Source organism: Oncorhynchus kisutch, linkage group LG28 (genome assembly GCF_002021735.2).
Source record: "Oncorhynchus kisutch isolate 150728-3 linkage group LG28, Okis_V2, whole genome shotgun sequence".
NCBI classification, from domain to species: domain Eukaryota; kingdom Metazoa; phylum Chordata; class Actinopteri; order Salmoniformes; family Salmonidae; genus Oncorhynchus; species Oncorhynchus kisutch.
This window is the reverse complement of record NC_034201.2, coordinates 10,329,737-10,351,508: the sequence shown is the minus strand read 5'-3', so window position 1 is coordinate 10,351,508 and position 21,772 is coordinate 10,329,737. Positions and strand designations below refer to the sequence as shown.

The 21,772-nt window shown below is 43.3% G+C and overlaps 1 protein-coding gene across 2 annotated transcripts in view; it reads left to right on the top strand.

Annotated features, from left to right (window-relative positions):
- Window positions 1-21,657, top strand: part of LOC109872974 (neuroligin-2) — a 78,409-nt gene extending 56,752 nt beyond the window's left edge. For both annotated transcript variants that reach the window (XM_020464422.2, XM_020464420.2), the window contains 5 exons: window positions 11,697-11,882; window positions 14,562-14,827; window positions 14,980-15,133; window positions 16,299-16,665; window positions 16,852-21,657. In XM_020464422.2, coding sequence (XP_020320011.1) covers window positions 11,697-11,882; window positions 14,562-14,827; window positions 14,980-15,133; window positions 16,299-16,665; window positions 16,852-17,779 — 1,901 coding nt within the window. In that variant the 3' untranslated portion in view covers window positions 17,780-21,657. The remainder of the gene's footprint in view (window positions 1-11,696; window positions 11,883-14,561; window positions 14,828-14,979; window positions 15,134-16,298; window positions 16,666-16,851) is intronic.
- The last annotated feature ends 115 nt before the right edge of the window (window positions 21,658-21,772 follow it).

Here is a 21,772-nt window from a genome sequence, read left to right as displayed (position 1 = left end):
AAGAAGTTATTTGGCCACTTCAGTTGTGATTCAAACCTTATCAAAACATATAGGCCTATGGGCTAGGCTACATGAGGTGTGCAAAAAAAATGCATGTAATCTATGAATTTAAATGGCGAATGGAAGATGATTTTCCCGTGGTTAATTTTCATGCCAACCAGGAAGGCTATACTCCTGTTGGAAAGATAAGCAATATGCTTAATATTAGGAAGGTTAAGAAATAAATATAGTAGGTCTAGCCTATAGAAAATGGCTGTCAGTCAAAACCCATACAGAGCTATGAGGCACAGAGCCTGAGCTCTGACGTAATATACATAATCTTACTTTCAGCCACTGCGTTCCAGTTTGTGCTTATCAGTACCCAAATCTGCCATTTACAACCCGTATATGGGTATGACTGTAAAAGGTAGTAGAATGTTACAATGTAGTATTAGTGTAGTAGTACAGTACTAACATCTTGATAACTAAAATATATATTATAACATCCTTTAAAAGTAATAAACTACAGTGCCTTGCAAAAGTATTCATCCCCTTGGCATTTTTCCTATTTTGTTGCATTACAACCTGTAATTTAAATGGATTTTTATTTGGATTTCATGTAAAAGTACCGAAGTGAAATTTAAAAAATTACTTTTCAAATATATTGAAAAGTGGTGCATGATTATGTATTCACCCCCTTTGCTATGAAGCCCCTAAATAAAATCTGGCGCAACCAATTACCTTCAGAAGTCACATAATTAGTTTAATAAAGTCCACCTGTGTGCAATCTAAGTGTCACATGGGCTCAGTACATATACACCTGTTCTGAAAGGACCCAGAGTCTGCAACACCACTAAACAAGGGGCACCACCAAGCAAGCAGCACCATGAAGACCAAGGAGCTCTCCAAACAGGTTAGGGACAAAGTTGTGGAGAAGTACAGATCAGAGTTGGGTTATAAAAAAATATCTGAAACTTTGAACATCCCACGGAGCACCATTAAATCCATTATTAAACAATGGAAAGAATATGGCACCACAACAAACCTGCCAAGAGCGGACCACCCATCAAAACTCATGGACCAGGCAAGGAGGGCATTAATCAGAGAGGCAACAAAGAGACCAAAGATAACCCTGAAGGAGGTGCAAAGCTCCGCAGAGGAGATTGTAGTATCTGTCTATAGGACCACTTTAAGCCGTACACTCCACAGAGCTGGGCTTTATGGAAGAGTGGCCAGAAAAAGCCATTGCTTAAAGAAAAGAATAAGAAAACATGTTTGGTGTTCGCCAAAAGGCATGTGGGAGACTCCCCAAACATATGGAAGAATGTACTCTGGTCAGATGAGACTAAAATTGAGCTTTTTGGCCATCAAGGAAAATGCTATGTCTGGCGCAAACCCAACACTTCACATCACCCTGAGAACATCATCCCCACAGTGAAGCATGGTGGTGGCAGCATCATGCTGTGGGGATGTTTTTCATCGGCAGGGACTGGGAAACTGGTCAAAATAGAAGGAATGATGGATGGCGCTAAATACAGGGAAATTCTTGAGGGAAACCTGTTTCAGTCTTCCAGAGATTTGAGACTGGGACGGAGGTTCACATTCCAGCAGGACAATGACCCTAAGCATATTGCTAAAGCAACACTTGAGTGGTTTAAGGGGAAACATTTAATGTCTTGGAATGGCCTATTCAAAGCCCACATCTCAATCCAATTGAGAATCTGTAGTATGACTTAAAGATTACTATACGTCAGTGGAACCCATACAACTTGAAGAAGCTGGAGAAGTTTTGCCTTGAAGAATTTGCAAACATTCCAGTGGCTAGATGTGCCAAGCTTACGGAGACATACCCCAAGAGACTTGCAGCTGTAATTGCTGCAAAATGTGTCTCTACAAAGTATTGACTTTGTGGGGGGTGAGTATTTATTCCTGCTCAAGTTTTCTGTTTTTTTTGTCTTATCTTGTTGTTCCACAATAAAAAATATTTTGCATCTTCAAAGTGGTAGGCATGTTGTGTAAATTAAATTATATAAAAAAATATATATATATCTATTTTAATTCCAGGTTGTACGGCATCAAATAAGGAAAAATGCCAAGGGGGGTGAATACTTTCGCAAGCCACTGTACTTGTTTATGAGCCTTCTGGATATGTGTAGTATATAGAACATTAGTTTCTTCCTGTTTCACCATAGGTTCCTTATTCTCAACAGTTTAGCATATAAACAATATTTCACTACCCTGTAAAAAACATATTTTTGAAGTATAAACATGTGAAATGGGGCTGTCAATGTCATGTCGTATCCATCAAAATCCAAGGATGGGTAAAAGTGATTCCCAAGAATTGGTACAGAAAACCTTTAGTACCAAGACACTGGGGGGAATGATAAATAAAATAATTTGGCCACGAACTTTCAGTAGATTAGGAACTGATTCCATTGTAAATGCATACCACACAGTTATTGTCACGTATACTCACTCTCTGGCCTCTAGGTCGTCAGGCTGCTGATTATCCCGCACACCTGTCACCATCGTCTCGCGCGCCTCATGAAACTCACCTGTTCTCCATCACCTCCTTGATTATCTTCCCAAAATCTGTCACTCTCCTTGGTTCTTTCCTCAGGTGTTATTGACTCTGTTTTCGTGTCGGTGCGTTGTTTGTGTTTCGTGTTCATTGTTCCTTGTATTTATTACAACACTCACTCCCTGAACTTGCTTCACATGAATGACAAAATAAAGTATAACTGAAAGCGTGCTGAAAACAAATCTTTTAAAAAAAATGCAACAAACAAAATCCGTATCGAGACAACCTGAGACTAGCTGATTTATGGAAAAACACAAATATAAACACTTGTGTGTTTTTGTCTGAATGATTGTTCAGTTGTGTGATAAAGCACATGAAAAACATCAACTAGATAGTTGTATTATGTTTGTGTGAACATTGAACTGTGTGATGGAGACATATATGGAAAATCCATCCAATACAGCAGATAATGATATGCTCACCATTTCTTGTCTTATTAACTACCATTTATCCCAATAGCAAAAATATAACATAGACATTTCAAAACTGTTCTGTTTGAAGTGCTGAATAGAAAGAATAGTAGATGGTAAATATAATATTCCATGCAGTATTTGACCAAAACTTGACATGCAATTGTTTTTATTATTTCTATCCTCGGCAGGTTGTGAGCATGTTGAGAAATATTCCAGTCTTACAATCTCATTATCCTTGTAAAGAAAAGTATTGTGAAGCATTTGGCTACTCTAAAAACGTTGCACATGGTGTTGTATGCCATTTCTTCCCTCCATGCAACACTACAAGATCGCCTTTTCTTATATGACTTGTCAACTGATACAGTATCGCCTGTCTCGCTCCTTGAAATTCATCAGCTTACAATGTATCAATGGCATTCAGATAATGAGTGGAATATATTGTTAGATATAACCCAGGTTTTTCAGCAGTGCACTGTACACTATAATTCCAAATTGTAGCACGTAGTGACTCTTTCTACTTTGTCCTATGATGTAGTATTTGAAGCCACATCCAGATATTTGGTTTTACCTTCCAACATAAATTGACTCAAATGTATACATTTATGAGGTAAAAATATAGAAATGTACGGTGTACAGCCGTTATCAAACTATATCCGTTAACTAGGCATTACATACTTTTGGTTTGTTACTTATCTGTTTTGAACAGTTTGATTAACTGATAGTAAATCATATCAAAAGTAAAGTGAATATTGCATTTTGAAAAACAGACACTTAGATTGAACGAGTTATTTGGTGCAGTTTGTTGTACTCCGTCAATTGAAAATGTGCTTAGAGTTTTGAAACATGAGACATTTTGATGATCAGATTTTAAATCTTTGTGCTCAGAGTTGTGAAAATATTTCATATAAAAATTGAACTTCCAAGGCTCTGTGAAGTCCAGCCAACTGCTTGTTGATTCCCCACTGGGCCAGGTGTGAATGCTCTGGGAGGCCTAACACCGTACCCAAACTGGCCGCGCGCAAATTAATTTTGTCCCCCCACACCAAACGCGATAATGACACGCCGGTTGAAATATCAAAACAAACTCTGTACCAATTATATTAATTTAGGGACAGGTCAAAAGCATTAAATATTTATGGCAATTTAGCTAGCTAGCTTGCAGTTTCTAGCCAATTTGTCCTATCTAGCCAGCTTGCTGTTGCTAGCTAATTTGTCCTGGGATATAAACGTTGAGTTGTTATTTTACCTGAAATGCACAAGGTCCTCTACTCCGACAATTAATCCACACACAAAACGGTCAACCAAATAATTTCTAGTCATCTCTCCTCTTTCCAGGCTATTTCTTCTTTGGACTTTATATGGCGATTGGCATCTAACTTTCAAAATTACCATGACGACCGAACAAACTGAGTTCAACTTTCAATCACCCATGTGTGTATAACCAATGAGGAGATGGCACGTGGGTATCTGCTTCTATAAACAAATGAGGAGATGGGAGAGGCAGGACTTGCACCACGTTCAGCGCCACAAATAGAACTGACTTCTATTTTAGCACTTGGCAACGCAGATGCTCGTTGGCACACGCGAGCAGTGTAGGTGCAATAATTGAAAAACATGTAAGTTTACATTTATTTTGCCATGCTCGCACACGCGACGCAAGCGGTGTGGTCAGCATGTAAACCTCGCCCCAACTGGTTTGATTACAATGCTGGATTTCAGCCCAGAACCTAAAACGCACCTCATTCAAAACAGTTTCAACTGGCCCCCCAACAAAAACCCTACCGTCAACACCAGAACTGTTTCAACATGGCCAACCCCCTCCTCTCGTCTCCACCCCACAAAATGTATCAAAAGGCACAATAGACCTTAGTTCCTCAAATAGTTTAATGCACTGCCCCTGATCAACGGCATAACACATCTTTGTCCCACAACTGACCAAGGACTCTACTTGATTAAAAGCATCAAGTATTTTGTCTTACATATAGCCCAAAACACTACCCCCAGGATCACAACAAGCCCCTCACACCTGGGTACACACACACACACACACACACACACACACACACACACACACACACACACACACACACACACACACACACACACGGCAGCAGAACGTACATCAAAGTAATCCATATCAAAGTAGTCAGATCAAAGGTGTTTACATACAACATGTGGCCACCACGTGCTTATCTAATTGAATGACCTGATTTGATCACCGCCTGCCACGCCCACCTCATGAATCATGAGGTGTGAAATACAGTTTTCACAGAACAAATCTTACATCAACTATTCACACACACTGACAGCTCTGTCCTTGGAACAGTGAACACTGCAGGCTTTTACTGAGCCACTGTAATGGAGAACAGCACATCCTAATTGGCACTCATAGCTCTGACTCCACTCATAGCCAACTGTTTCATTGTGTGTGTGTGTGTGTGTGTGTGTGTGTGTGTGTGTGTGTGTGTGTATGTGTGTGTGTCATTGCTCATAGTTCATGATTAGAACACACAATTCAATCCCACACATACCAGGTCTGTATGATTTATAAAGTTATGCAAGCTACAATTAATTCATGATAATGGTTTCTCACCGTCTCCCCTGAAGAAGAAACATCAATCATTCACAATATAAGACTTGATCATTTTAAACAACCATCATATTGGTATGTGTGGTAGGGTATTACCAGCAGCTGTGATGGTATTACCATGGTTCCAGTAGCAGGAAGGGGTAGTTTTTCATGAAGTGTTGTCTGGTGGATGCTTAGAGAGCTCTTCGTCTCATATTTTTCATTTCTGTTCAAATCACTCTCAATCTAGTGCTCTCTAGCCTTCATTTCTGTCTCTCTCCCCTTTCTTTCTCTCTGCCAGATCTCTCCTTCTCTCGCTCTCCGAGGTTGAAGACTCTCCTCACAGTTCCTTGGCCATTACCTAAAGCGAGTATTGAATATGCATGAGTTCGGCCCCCATAAACTGCTGCTCTCAGCGCGAAAGTCGGCAGGAAGCCCAACTCAGCAGACAGGAAGAGTATGGAAAAGAAAACAGAGGGAGAGAGAGTGGCAGGAGGAGGAGGAGAGAGAGAGAGACTTATCTTAAATATTGGCAGATAACCATATTCCCTCTTACCCAATCAAAGGCAGTGGGGAGAAGCTCATGTGAGCATGCAAGTGTCTCTGACTCTAAGTCCATGTGTGTGTGTGTCTAGATCTCTGTGACTGTAGCTCTGGCCGGTTGCCAGGCAACAGAGGCAGGCAGACAGTTCAGCACATGGATGTTATGAGAGCTGACACATCTTCACACCTCTGGCCCTGGCCAGCAGCACGGGTCACAGTTTAAGGGTCGTAGGGTCACTGAGTCACAGGAGGCCAAGAGCTTTCGCTCGCACAGGGGTTAGAGGTCAGATTGCTTTTGTGTTTAGTCTTATTTTGGTCTCTTTTCTTTGACTTTGGTGCCGGGGGCAGTTAAGCAGCAGTGGATGAGTGAATAGCTGCATTTCATATGTCTTTGTTCCTCTGTCTCTCCCCAGGCCTCTCTCTCCCTCTCTCTGCCCTTTGCTCCTTACAAACAGGGCTACCAAGAATACAAAACCCTCTCCCGGAGCCATGGAAGGATTTCACCATATTTTCCCATGTAGTTCCTTGTACTGTAGCTCCTGGAGTGGTGTTTTCCTTGATCTGCATGGTGTGGAATCATGGAGGCAAGATGGCATGCTCTGCTCAAGGACAATCAATTACACAACACGCTTAGCTAGGATTCTGTTACTGACACATCATGATCCATTTAATCTGCCTGTCAAGGTCATTATTCAGGCAATAATACAGTTTTTGGCAAAACGCTGTATAATATGTATAATCACCAATCGCAGAATGCCACTTCCTAGCTATCAAATCCCTTTTCATAAAGTCATGTCTAACACGTCAGTTCACACGTGTGCTCCTCTCCTGGTACAGTTGTAGCATGTCAGTACCACAGGTATTAATCACTGCCGGCATTGTTTACAATCCACCCAGTAACTATCAAGTCCAAACTACCAATTAACCAGCAGACCGTGAGGCAGGCAGAGAGGCAGGCCGATGGGTGTGTGTATGTCTCGTAAAGCAGTAACTAGGCCTCAGACCCACAGATAACAGAGTGCTGCTCTGCTACCAGTGTGCCCAGGGTTTTATGTGAAAACACCAGCAACACCAATTAGCTGTCCAACAATGATGATGAAGGAGGTAATGGGTTTATGAAGTGGTAACAGGTTATAGCGTATATATATATATTTATATATATATATATTTAGTTTTTTTAATAGATATTTATATATATATATATATGTATATATAGCATATATTTATAGATATATATATATATATAAATATCTATTAAAAAAACTAAATATATATATATATAAATATATATATATACGCTATATATATATTTGTTGCATATTTTGTTTTTTATATATATATATATATATATATATCACCCACGAAACACTCAAAGAATATGGCTGCCTAAATATGGTTCCCAATCAGAGACAACGATAAACACCTGCCTCTGATTGAGAACCACTTCAGGCAACCATAGACTTTTCTAGATAACCCCACTATACCACAATCCCAATACCTACAAAGAAAACAAGACAAAACACACCACATAATTAACCCATGTCACACCCTGGCCTGACCAAAATAAAGAAAACACAAAATACTAAGACCAGGGCGTGACACAGACAAAATTAGAAAAAAAATCCAGAAAATCACATTGTAGGATTTTTTATGAATTTATTTGCAAATTATGGTGGAAAATAAGTATTTGGTCAATAACAAAAGTGTATCTCAATACTTTGTTATACAGTGCCTGCTTTTCTTCAGCAGGGACAGGGAAGATGGTTAAAATTGATGGGAAGATGGATGGAGCAAAATAGAGGACCATTCTGGAAGAAAACCTGATGGAGTCTGCAAAAGACCTGAGACTGGGACGGAGATTTGTCTTCCAACAAGACAATGATCCAAAACATAAAGCAAAATCTACAATGGAATGGTTCAAAAATAAACATATCCAGGTGTTAGAATGGCAAAGTCAAAGTCCAGACCTGAATCCAATCGAGAATCTGTGGAAAGAACTGAAAACTGCTGTTCACAAATGCTCTCCATCCAACCTCACTGAGCTCGAGCTGTTTTGCAAGGAGGAATGGGAAAAAATGTCAGTCTCTCGATGTGCAAAACTGATAGAGACATACCCCAAGCGACTTACAGCTGTAATCGCAGCAAAAGGTGGCGCTACAAAGTATTAACTTAAGGGGGCTGAATAATTTTGCACGCCCAATTTTTCCGTTTTTGATTTGTTAAAAAAGTTTGAAATATCCAATAAATGTCGTTCCACTTCATGATTGTGTCCCACTTGTTGTTGATTCTTCACAAAAAAATACAGTTTTATATCTTTATGTTTGAAGCCTGAAATGTGGCAAAAGGTCGCAAAGTTCAAGGGGGCCGAATACTTTCGCAAGGCACTGTATACCCTTTGTTGGCAATGACAGAGGTCAACGTTTTCTGTAAGTCTTCACAAGGTTTTCACACACTGTTGCTGGTATTTTGGCCCATTCCTCCATGCAGATCTCCTCTAGAGCAGTGATGTTTTGGGGCTGTTGCTGGGCAACACGAGCTTTCAACACCCTCCAAAGATTTTCTATGGGGTTGAGATCTAGAGACTGGCTAGGCCACTCCAGGACCTTGAAATGCTTCTTACGAAGCCACTCCTTCGTTGCCCGGGCAGTGTGTTTGGGATCATTGTCATGCTGAAAGACCCAGCCACGTTTCATCTTCAATGCCCTTGCTGATGGAAGGAGGTTTTCAAAATCTCACGATACATGGCCCCATTCATTCTTTCCTTTACACGGATCAGATGTCCTTGTCCCTTTGCAGAAAAACAGCCCCAAAGCATGATGTTTCCACCCCCATGCTTCACAGTAGGTATGGTGTTCTTTGGATGCAACTCAGCATTCTTTGTCCTCCAAACACGACGAGTTGAGTTTTTACCAAAAAGTTATATTTTGGTTTCATCTGACCATATGACATTCTCCCAATCTTCTTCTGGATCATCCAAATGCTCTCTAGCAAACTTCAGATGGGCCTGGATGTGTACTGGCTTAAGCAGGGGCACATCTGGCTCTACAGGATTTGAGTCCCTGGCGGCGTAGTGTGTTACTGATGGTAGGCTTTGTTACTTTGGTCCCAGCTCTCTGCAGGTCATTCACTAGGTCCCCCCGTGTGGTTCTGGGATTTTTGCTCACCGTTCTTGTGATCATTTTGACCCCACGGGGTGAGATCTTGCGTGGAGCCCCAGATCGAGGGAGATTATCAGTGGTCTTGTATGTCTTCCATTTCCTAATAATTGCTTCCACAGTTGAGTTCTTCAAACCAAGCTGCTTACCTATCGCAGATTCAGTCTTCCCAGCCTGGTGCAGGTCTACAATTTTGTTTCTGGTGTCCTTTGACAGCTCTTTGGTCTTGGCCATAGTGGAGTTTGGAGTGTGACTGTTTGAGGTTGTGGACAAGTGTCTTTTATACTGATAACAAGTTCAAACAGGTGCCATTAATACAGGTAATGAGTGGAGGACAGAGGAGCCTCTTAAAGAAGAAGTTACAGGTCTGTGAGAGCCAGAAATCTTGCTTGTTTGTAGGTGACCAAATACTTGTTTTCCACCATAATTTGCAAATAAATTCATAAAAAATCCTACAATGTGATTTTCTGTATTTTTTTTCAAATTTTGTCTGTCATAGTTGAAGTGTACCTATGATGAGAATTACAGGCCTCTCTCATCTTTTTAAGTGGGAGAACTTGCACAATTGGTGGCTGACTAAATACTTTTTTGCCCCACTGTATGTATTCACCCCCTTTGCTATGAAGCCCCTAAATAAATAAGATTTGGTACAACCAATTACCATCAGAAGTCACATATTTAGTTAGATTGCACACAGGTGGACTTTATTTAAGTGTCACATGATCTGTCACATGATCTTAGTATAGTTACACCTGTTCTGAAAGGCCCCAGAGTCTGGAACACCACTAATCAAGGGGCACCACCAAGCAAGTGGCACCATGAAGACCAAGGAGCTCTCCAAACAGGTCAGGGACAAAGTTGTGCCGAAGTACAGATCGGGGTTGGGTTATAAAAAATATCTGAAACTTTGAACATCCCACGGAGCACCATTAAATCCATTATTAAAAAATTGAAAGAATATGGCACCACAACAAACCTGCTAAGAGAGGGTCGCCCACCAAAACTCAGACCAGGCATGGAGGGCATTAATCAGAGAGGCAACAAAGAGACCAAAGATAACCCTGAAGGAGCTGCAAATCTTTACAGCGGAGATTGGAGTATCTGTCCATAGGACCACTTTAAGCCGTATACTCCACAGAGCTGGGCTTATGGAAGTGTGGCCAGAAAAAGCCATTGCTTAAAGAAAATAATAATCAAACACATTTGGTGTTCGCCAAAAGGCATGTGGGAGACTCCCCAAACATATGGAAGAATGTACTCTGGTCAGATGAGACTAACATTTTTAGTTTTTTTGGCCATCAAGGAAAACGCTATGTCTGGCGCAAACCCAGCACCTCTCATCACCCTGAGAACACCATCCCACAGTGAAGCATGGTGGTGGCAACATCATGCTGTGGGGATGTTTTTCCATCGGCAGGGACTGGGAAACTGGTCAGAATTGAAGGAATGATGGATGGCGCTAAATACAGGGAAATTCTTGAGGGAAACCTGTTTCAGTTTTCCAGAGATTTGAGACTGGGACGGAGGTTCACCTTTTAGCATTCTGCTAAAGCAACACTTGAGTGGTTTAAGGGGAAACATTGAAATGTCTTGGAATGGCCAATTCATTGCCCAGACCTCAATCCAATTGAGAATCTGTGGTATGACTTAAAGATTGTTGTTCACTAGCGGAACCCATCCAACTTGAAGTGGTGTTGCCTTGAAGAATGGGCAAAAAATGTGCCAAGCTTATAGAGACATACCCCAAGAGGCATACAGCTATAATTGGGGGGGTGAATAGTTTTGCACAAGTTTTCTTTTCTTTTTTCTTGTTTGTTTCACAATAAAATATCATTTGCATGTTCAAAGCGGTAGACATGTTGTGTAAATGAAATGATACAAACCCCCCCCCAAAATCTATTTTAATTCCAAGTTGTACGGCAACATAATAGGAAAAATGCCAAAGGGCGTGAATACTTTCGCAAGCCACTTGCACTCATTTCTTCCTCTATATTGGAAGCATATGAAACGTGTCTCCTGTGCCTCTGCTAACGAGCTCTCTTTACTGCATTCATTTAACGACATGGGTATTAAAAATGAGTGTCATTGCTTTTATCAGATAATACAGTGCTTGACTAATTTAGCAAAGTTTCTGTTAAAGCACTTGAGGATGCTAACGAGCTGTGGCCTCGTAAATACCCAGGCCACTGTCACCGAATGCTGCTGCCATCTTTGTTTGTGGAGAACAGAAAAAGACCAGGATGAAATATTAAATTATTTGGTATTCTCTCCTTGAATCTCTTCCTACTCCTCTTCAACTAACCCCCCTCTGCCTTCTTATTTCTTCCTTGCTCTCATTCTGCTCTCTTTCTTCTCTCATTAATATTCCCTCTGTCATCGAATCACCCTTGTCACCCTCACATGCCTCATCCCTCCATCCCTCCCTCCATCCCCCTCTCTCACTCTCTGTCCTGCAGGGTTTCTGAGTACCGGGGACCAGTCAGCCAAGGGGAACTATGGTCTGTTGGACCAGATCCAGGCTCTACGTTGGCTCAATGAGAACATTGGCCATTTTGGAGGAGACCCAGAGAGGATCACCATCTTTGGCTCCGGCGCCGGAGCCTCCTGTGTCAATCTGCTCATCCTCTCCCACCACTCTGAGGGTAAGGACCAGTCATCATCGTTTTAGTCATTAGCAACAACAGCAGCATAGCCAACATCATCAAAAATATTCATCAGTCATCCTCTATAATGACAGCGATCTCATCATCACCATCATTGCTTTTAAAGCGCCTTGAGATGCATTTAGTTGTGTGTGACGTGTACTGAAATTCATCGTTTAGCTGCCAAGTACGGCCTACATGTAAACTTGTAATAAACTGCTACTGAAACGAATCTAGGACAACAATCCCCACCGTCACTGTCAACCCTGTCATCGTTATCACAAACTGTCATTTTCATCCTCACTACCATAGGAACATCCAAGATGATTTTTAAGTGTACTTCAGGTGTGTGTCACCAAGGAAACCCAGAAAGGTGTTCTTAAAGACAAACGTCCCTCTTGCCTCAGTTTCATAGTGTCTAACTGAGCAACAAGGTAGTATGGCATTGAACCCTAGGATGATGTGTGAATTTGAATGAGGTATAAAATTGGATATAACTTTGGATACGACTATCAGAAACATAGAATAGGTTTCGTAGAATCAGATCAATATGCACCAGACAGCCGTATGAATTTGACTTTGGTATAGGAATAGGAGTCTCAGTTTGTGTAGCTATCAGAGGGAGAGACTGGCGTGTGAGTCAGGACTTTGGGACTGTGTTAATATGGATGTGTGCCTGTGTATGTGAGACAGGTGTTTGACAGAACTCTAATGAGGACTGAAAATATGGATGTCTGTCTGAGCAGGAGAGAGCAGAGCTGAGCTGAGCTCAGGACTTGAGCCGCAGCTGAGACGAGTCTTAATTGATTTCATAGGGACAGGAGCAGGGGAGGGGGCACTTGCAGAGGATGGGGGATGGAATGGAGGGGAGGGGGTCTTAATTATTAATGTCAGAATCTGCAGATGAAAACAGGGGGACAACAAGGCACTTTACATAACGGTGCAGCAGTGCTCTCTTTCTCGCTCTCTCTATCTCTTTATCTCTCTCTCTCTCTCTCTCTCTCTCTCTCTCTCCGTTTAACACAGCCACCAGTCAGTTAACGCCAACACGGCTGTATGCTGGGCCTGTCGCCATTTTCTTGTCGCTGCCTCCGTATGTGATGTGAGGAAACCAGCGGATTTGCCAAGCCTAATGTTTACAATGATTTAGTGGGGCTTTGGAGAGAGGCAGTGTACCCGGACCAGTGCTCCCCCATATGTAATACTTCACGGTGCCACGGTGGTGGCTCCTCCATCCACGCACAATACCCCATAATAACAAAGCGAAAACAAATATTTTTGTTGTTGTAAATGTATTAAAACAATTTAAAAACAGGAATACCTTATTTACATAAGTATTCAGACCCTTTACTATGAGACTCAAAATTGAGCTCGGGTGCATCCTGTTTCCATCGATCATCCTTGAGATGTTTCTAAAACTTGATTGGACATGATTTGGAAAGGCACACACCTGTCTATATAAGGTCCCACTGTTGACCGTGCATGTCAGAGCAAAAACCAAGCCGTGGCCGTGGAGCTCTGAGACAGCATTGAAGGTCCCTAAGAACACGGTGGCCTCCGTCATTCTTAGATTGAAGAAGTTTGGAACCACCAAGACTCTTCCTAGAGCTGGCCGCCCGGCAAAACTGAGCAATCTGGAGAGAAGGGCCTTGGTCAGGGAGGTGACAGAGCTCCAGAGTTCCTCTGTGGAGATGGGACAACCTTTCAGAAGGACAAACATCTCTGTAGCACTCCACCAATCAGGCCTTTATGGAAGAGTGGCCAGACGGAAGCCATTCCTCAGTAAAAGGCACATGACAGCACTCTTGGAGTTTGCCAAAAGGCACCAAAAGGACTCTCAGACCATGAAAACCAAGATTGCACTCTTTACCCTGAATGCTAAGCGTCACATCTGGAGGAAACCAGGCACTGCTCATCATCTGGCCAATACCATCCCTACAGTGAAGCATGGTGGTGGCAACATCATGCTGTGGGGATGTTTTTCAGCAGAAGGGTCTGGGAGACTAGTCAGGATCAAGGGAAAGAGGAACGGAGCAAAGTACAGAGATGAAAACCTACTCGAGCGCTCAGGACCTCAGTCTGGGGTGAAGGTTCCCCTTCCAACAGGACAACGACCCTAAGCACACAGCCAAGACAACGCAAGAGTACCCTGAGTCCCTGAATGTCCCTGAGTGGCCCAGCCAGAGCCCGGATTTGAACCCGATCGAACATCTCTGGAAAAACCTCAAAATAGCTGTGCAGCAACGCTCCCCATCCAACCTGACAGAGCTTGAGAGGATCTGCAGAGAAGAATGGGAGAAACTCCCCAAGTACAGGTTTGCCAAGCTTGTAGTGTCATGCATAAGGAGACTTGAGGCTGTAATCGCTGCCAATGGTGCTTCAACAAAGTACTGATCAAAGGGTCTGAATACTTATGTAAATGTGATATTTCATTATTATTTTTATAAAGATTTACAAAGATTTTGAAACATGTTTTTGCTTTGTCATTATGGGTTATGGTGTGTAGATTGAGGGGGGGGGGGGACTATTTAATCCATTTTGGAACAAGGCTGTAATGTAATAAAATGTGGAAAAAGTGAAGGGATCTGAGAACTTTCTGAATGCACTTTATATTTATACACTCAGGGATCTACACATTCTACACTACACTAAGTCCTCTGACCCTCATGTGGCCCCCAGGACTGTTCCAGAGGGCCATAGCCCAGAGCGGCTCAGCCATCTCCAGCTGGTCGGTCAACTACCGGCCCCTTATGTACACCAAGATCCTGGCTAAGAAGGTAGGCTGCAGCTACGGGGACACAGGCGACCTGGTGGAGTGTCTGAGGAGGAAGAGCTTCAGGGAGCTGGTGGACCAGGACATCCAGCCGGCCAGGTATCACATCGCCTTCGGCCCCGTGGTGGATGGAGACGTGGTTCCCGACGACCCCGAGATTCTCATGCAACAGGTCAGACTCAGCCTCTGGCTCCAGTCACCATTACAAAAAATACAAATATCTGGATTCCTCAGTCTCTTATGTTAATGCAATTACTGTTGCTGTAGCAGTGTATTTTTCTTCCTCCATTGTTCTGTGATGCTATGTGTGTGTGTTGCCACCAGGGGGAGTTCCTGAACTATGACATCCTGCTGGGGGTGAACCAGGGAGAAGGGCTGAAGTTTGTGGACGACAGTGAGGGGGATGATGGGATCTCTGCAGCTTCCTTCGACTACACCATCTCCAACTTTGTGGACAACCTGTATGGATACCCTGAGGGTGAGAGTTTGTTATAAATGTCCTCATACACACAAACATGTTAGCAGTGGTGGAAACAATACTCAATTGTCATACTTGAGTAAAAGTAAAGATGCCTTAATAGAAAATGATTCAAGTAAAAGTGAAAGTCACCCAGTAAAAATACTACTTGAGTAAAAGTCTAAAAGTATTTGGTTTTAACTGTACTTAAGTATCAAAAGTAAATGCATTTGCTAAAATATACTTAAGTGTCAAAAATAAAATTATAAACCAATTCAAAAACCTTATATTAAGCAAACCAGACGGCACAATTTTCTGACGGATAGCCAGGGGCACACTCAAACGCTCAGACATCATTTTCAAACGAAGCATTTGTGTTTAGTGAGTCCGCCAGATTGGAGGCAGTAGGGATGACCAGGAATCTTCTCTTGATAAGTGTGTGAATTCTACCATTTTCCAGTCAAAATGTAAGGAGTACTTTTGGGTGTCAGGGATAATTTATGGAGTAAAAAATACACTATTTTCTTTAGGAATGTAGTGAAGTAGAAGTACAATTTGGCAAAAATAGAAAAAGTAAAGTACAGATACCCCAAAAAACTACTTAAGTAGTACTTTGAAGTATTTTTACTCGAGTACTTTACACCACTGCATGTTAGACATCCCCACAGGAGCAGAAGTAATGCTCCAGTTACCCATGTGTGTTAAGAGTAGATATATATTTTATTTTACTATTGTTTAGTATTTCATTGCTGGCTATTCAAGGTCTCTCTGTCCCATCTCCTCCCCGTCTCTTGTTGCTCTCTTTCTCTCCTCTGTCTTTCTCTCCCCTCTGTTTTCCCCCTATATATCTCTCTCCCCCTCTCTCTCTCTCCTCCCTCTGTGTGTGTCTCTCTCTGTCTCTCTCTCCCCCCTCTCTCTCTCTGTGTGTATCCCCTCTGTCTCTCTCTCCCCCCTCTCTCTCTCCCCTCTCTCTCTCTCTCTCCCCCCCCTCTCTCTCTCTCCCCTCTCTCTCTCTCTCTCTCTGTCTTTCCTCCTCTACCTCTCTCTCTCTCTCTGTCTCTCCCCTCTCTTGCTCTGTTTCTCTCCCCTTTCTGTCTATGTCTCTTTCTCCCCCCCTCGTTCTGTGTCTCTCTCTAATCTCTTTTGCTTGCTCTCTCCATTGCTCTCGGTCTGTCTATTTCTCCAGGTAAGGACATCCTGAGGGAGACCATAAAGTTCATGTACACAGACTGGGCCGACAGGGACAACGGAGACATGAGGAGGAAGACCCTGCTGGCACTGTTCACAGATCACCAGTGGGTGGCGCCAGCGGTGGCCACAGCCAAGCTGCACGCTGAGTTCCAGTCTCCTGTCTACTTCTACACCTTCCACCACCACTGCCAGACGGAGGCCCGGCCAGAGTGGGCGGACGCGGCCCACGGGGATGAGCTGCCCTACGTGTTTGGGGTCCCCATGGTGGGAGCCACCGACCTGTTCCCCTGTAACTTCTCCAAGAATGACGTCATGCTCAGCGCTGTGGTCATGACGTACTGGACCAACTTTGCCAAGACCGGGTCAGTACTGGAGTTAGACAAGACCTAGACACGGCATTGAAATATCAGATTAGAAACTTTATCAGATGCATACAGTACATGCTCAATACTTGTGATAATCTTTTCTCTCTCTCCCTCTCACACTCTCTCACTCTCTCTCTCACTCTCTCTCACTCTCTCTCACTCTCTCTCACTCCCTCCCATAAGGGATCCCAACCTGCCTGTACCCCAGGACACTAAATTCATCCACACCAAGCCCAACCGCTTTGAGGAGGTAATCTGGACCAAGTTCAGCTCCAAGGACAAGCAGTATCTCCACATTGGCCTGAAACCCCGCGTCAGGGACAACTACCGGGCCAACAAGGTGGCCTTCTGGCTGGAGCTGGTGCCTCACCTGCACTCCATGCATGAGGACATCTACCCCATCACCACCCGCCTGCCGCCTGGAGGAGGAGGTCCCCGCGCCCACCGACCTGGCCCCCCTGGGGCACGCTCCACCCGCCACCCCGTCATCTCCACCAACCCCCCCGAACCCGAGCCAGACCCCTCCGAGCCGCCCCGCCGCAACCCGTTCCCCGACGAGATAAGGGACTACTCCACGGAGCTGAGTGTGACAGTGGCGGTGGGCGCCTCGCTGCTCTTCCTCAACGTGCTGGCCTTCGCAGCCCTCTACTACAAACGGGACAAACGCCACGAGCTGCTGCAGAGACGCCACCGCCGCTTGTCCCCGCAGCGCGGCATGGGCACCACCATGGGAGGGGTGGGCGCCCCGTCCCACAACGACCTGGCGCTGAGCCAGGAGGAGGAGCTCATGTCCCTGCAGATGAAGCAGCAGAGGGTGGAGATGGAGCACGGCATCGGCACGCCCCTCCCTTCCCGGGGTCTCCACGGCGACCTGGAGCCTCTACGGGCGCAGGTGGGCCCACCAGACTACACGCTGGCCCTGCGGCGGGCACCGGAGGACGTGCCGCTGATGACGGCCAACACCATTACCATGATCCCAAGCACCATCAGCGGCATGCAGCCCCTCCACCCTTTCAACACCTACCCCCCTGCCCCGCCCCCCCCCACCACCCCCACCCCTGGCCACAGCAACAACGCCCTGCCACACCAACACTCCACCACCCGCGTATAGGACCAGGCACAACCTGTGGTTCAGCAGAGATACAAACAAACACCCCAGATGCATCCTCTCCTGTTCTTTCTCTCTCTCACTGGGATTATCCTCCAGCTTTTTCCTGGGACTCTTTTTCTGTGTTGCTTTTTTCTTTTTTTTCTCTCTCTCTCTGTTGTTCTGCTCTCTGTCAATCTCCCTATGAGGCTGTGCTGTCGCCCCCTACCGTTGGGACACATGGCTCAGTCTGACTCAGGCTGTGGACTGCTGGGACAAAGACCCATCATTACAACTAACACAACTCTATCACACATCCTCCAACCTGTTCATATGTCTGTACAATCTGTGTGTTTCACTCTCTTCCTCTCTCTCACTCTGTCTATCTTCCTCTCTCTCTCTCAACCCATATTACTGCTTCTCTTCTTCTCTGACTCCCACTCACTTTCTCTTCCTGTCTGTTCCTGTGGCTCTTGATCGCAACGTTCACACAATCCTCCCAAGTCTCATTTTCGTCCTCCCTTCTCTCTCAAATAAACCTCTTCATGACTCCTTTTTTCCTCTTTGGAGTCTTTTATACAAACACATACATGTAAATGAAGTATCATTGATCAATTGTAAGGATATGAATGAAAAAAAGTGGTTATTCTGATATCTCGTTTTTACCAGCATTCTTGGTGCCAAGAACTGTGATAACGCTCCTCTCTCAATGAGGGTCCAACGGACCACCAGGAGAGGCCCATCCTGACTTGATCGTACACAAGGAATTACCATCAAAAAAGTGCCAAATGTTTCATCTTTCTTTTCTGATCTATCGCACTTTGTTTCGTTTTTTTTTCTTGCATTCAGTGTTGCACTGTGGCTGGGCTTTACTCAAGGGGGAAAAGACTGAATATATCCTTGTAAAAAAAATATAAAGAGAATATTAAGATTCATAACTGGTTTACTGTCTGGGATCTTTTGCATGATTTTTTTTCTTCCTTTTTTTCTAAACGGAGCACCGGACATCGGAGTGGAAAGTGTGTTTGTTTTTTACGTTTGTTTTCTTACAATTGTTTTCTTTTCTTCTTGAAAAGTCATTTCTTTTTGTTTTTCTATATCTGCTGAACTTTGTGCACTTCATAAAGGAAACGATGTTCTGTTCTGTAGATACTTCAAAAGAGGTATCAGGGGATGAATATTGACTATGATTAGAGCAAGAAGAACAAATATGTCCTTTATTTTTTATTTTTTTTCATTTCTTATCACCGAGGCTGTGCCACAAGCACCTGCTGCCCTGAGAGACTGTTTGAAGCCCTGTCTCACCCCCACCCCCCCTCTCTTTTTAGTTCACTCTTTCTCTCCTTACTTCAGCTGTGAAGTGTTGCACGGTCATCGCGTTGCCGTCTCAACTGAAGATTGTCTTTGATCATTCCTCTGTAAAAAAAAAAATATTGTTGGACTTTACCACTCCGTCAGCCTGCAGTGTTTATCCATGATAGGCCAATACTCGTTTTTCAATCGTGAAGATGTCATATTTCACGTGAATCGCCTCAATGGTAAAAATGGATATAATTCTAAATATTTTCCTGGAAATGAGGGTTGTCTTTGAACAATTATCTTAGTTTTACGCACTCTTATCCTCTCCTCAGTGGACTTTTAGCTACGTGCTACAGGTTTCTGGATACTGGATATGTCAGTCTTTTCATCTCTTCTGTTGTTCTGAGATTCTCTCTGTTGTTGAGGGGCAGGGGGTATGAAGGGGGCTCAGACTGACATACTGTAGGGTCAAAGGTGAAAAAAACCTTGTACGCACGTTTCAGATCTTTCAACTGCACAACTGAACACAGGGACACGTCAAACTCTTGGACATTCGTGAGAAACAAAACTGTTACCGAAGTTGAGACGACGTTAGGAAAGCATTGACGTTGAAAACAACAATGGCAATGGAGAGACTAATCATCAGCAGGAACCTGACATGTCGCCGGTACATGCTAAAAACTTGAGTAGAAAAACATTTGATAAACATTAATCACATGTAACACAAACAACACACCTAGTGGGATGTTTTTTCCTGTTTTGTTTCCTGTCTTGTTTTGGGATGATGATGATCACACTCCGGGGTTATAGACTGGGGTCCATCACAGGGGACAAAGAACCGGGACTCAAAAAAAGAACAAAACACACATAGAAAACAAACTGTAAAAAAAAAAATGTTAAATTGTAAGAGAACAAACTGGTATTTGTAAATATTATGTTTATGGTTTGGTTTATGAGTGAAGGGCCAAATCTTTCCTTTGTGACAACAGGTGCAAGTTCAGACGGTTGATTTGAGCTCTTGTTGTTTGATTTTCTTTCATATCTTAGATTTTCAAGGTCAAAGTGCAACAAGTTATGGGCACATATAGACAGTTATTAACATACATGAATGATCTGTGAATGAAAACTACATCTAAAATCCTAGCATGGTTGAGTTCAACATAAATAGCAGTGGGGACAGGGATATGGCTCAGGTTTCTCTAGGGTAGGAGGGACATACTGGACGTGGGTGGGGTTCTGGGGGTGGTCGGCATTACTTGCACATTTTGTCAACTGCCACATCAATCTTGAAGACAGCTTTTGTCTGGTATGACAATTCATTTAAGAGGAGTTCTTTTGCATCTGTTAAGTGGCCAATGGTAAGAGCTGCAGAGAGCAGATTTAGAGAGAAAATATGGATACAGAGAGAAAGGAAGAAGGGAGAGCGATAGGGAGAGAGACTGAAGGAAAGAAAGGCAGTGACAATGGTAGATAGGCAGTGATAATGGTAGATATGCAGTGATAATGGTAGAGGAAAGCAGTGATAATGATGGAGGTAGAGGAAGGCAGGGATAATGGTAGATATGCAGTGATAATGGAGGCAGAGGAAGGCAGGGATAATGGTTGATATGCAGTGATAATGATGGAGGTAGAGGGAGGCAGTGATAATGGTAGAGGAAAGCAGTGATAATGGTAGAGGAAAGCAGTGATAATGGTAGAGGTAGAGGAAGGCAGTGATAATGGTAGAGGAAGGCAGGGATAATGGTAGTGGTAGAGAAAGGCAGTGATAATGGTAGATATGCAGTGATAATGATGGAGGTAGAGGAAGGCAGTGATAATGGTAGGGGAAAGCAGTGATAATGGTAGAGGTAGAGGAAGGCAGTGATAATGGTAGAGGAAAGCAGTGATAATGGCAGAGGTAGAGGAAGGCAGTGATAATGGTAGAGATAGGCATGGTTTGAAACTGTGCTCAATCCAAACCTACAAAACAAGGGAACTTGAATCTTGATAGTGGTGCTGTTGGTAATTGTTTGTCCTGAGAAGTGACATAGTATTACCGAATAGCTTAGAGCAGGTACAGTATGTTGTCAACACCTTCAGTCAGTACTCTTCAGTATTGTTTCAGACTCTGATGGTTGTGGTTGCTTTGCTATCCTTTACTATAATGTCATTTTCTGGAATATCAGCTCACCTGTTTGCTGTCCATTTGAGATGCCCATGTTTCCAAAAAAGAAGAAAAGGCAGTATTTTTCTATTTTAAAAAATATGACTGAAATTTGGAAACCGGGGATATGACAGCCAACAGACTGGAAGCACACTCTCACCTGTTTACACGGTGACACTAAGTCTGGCGTTGGCTCAACGTTACAAACAAAAAAAAACATTGCAAAGATGCAAATCTCTACTTTTCCAAGGTTCGCGCTGGGTTGCCGAAAAAGACTTGCACCTGTTTGTGTCTGTTTTCATTTAGTCTGGAATCCATAACCTACTGGAGGATTGAGACACTGTAAGGAAGCATAACGAACGGGTTTAAAGAATGACGTTAACATTTCATATAGAGGCTATGACACACTGTATGTTGTGTGTCTGAACTGGAGAACATTAAAAAGATATCCTTAAACAAATGATCATATTTGCTTTCCCTATATTTTAACACACAATATCCAATGATTTATCATCGCTAATCTGTGAGTGGTTGCTAATCTGATTAATGATTACCCATGTTGACATTATTGATCT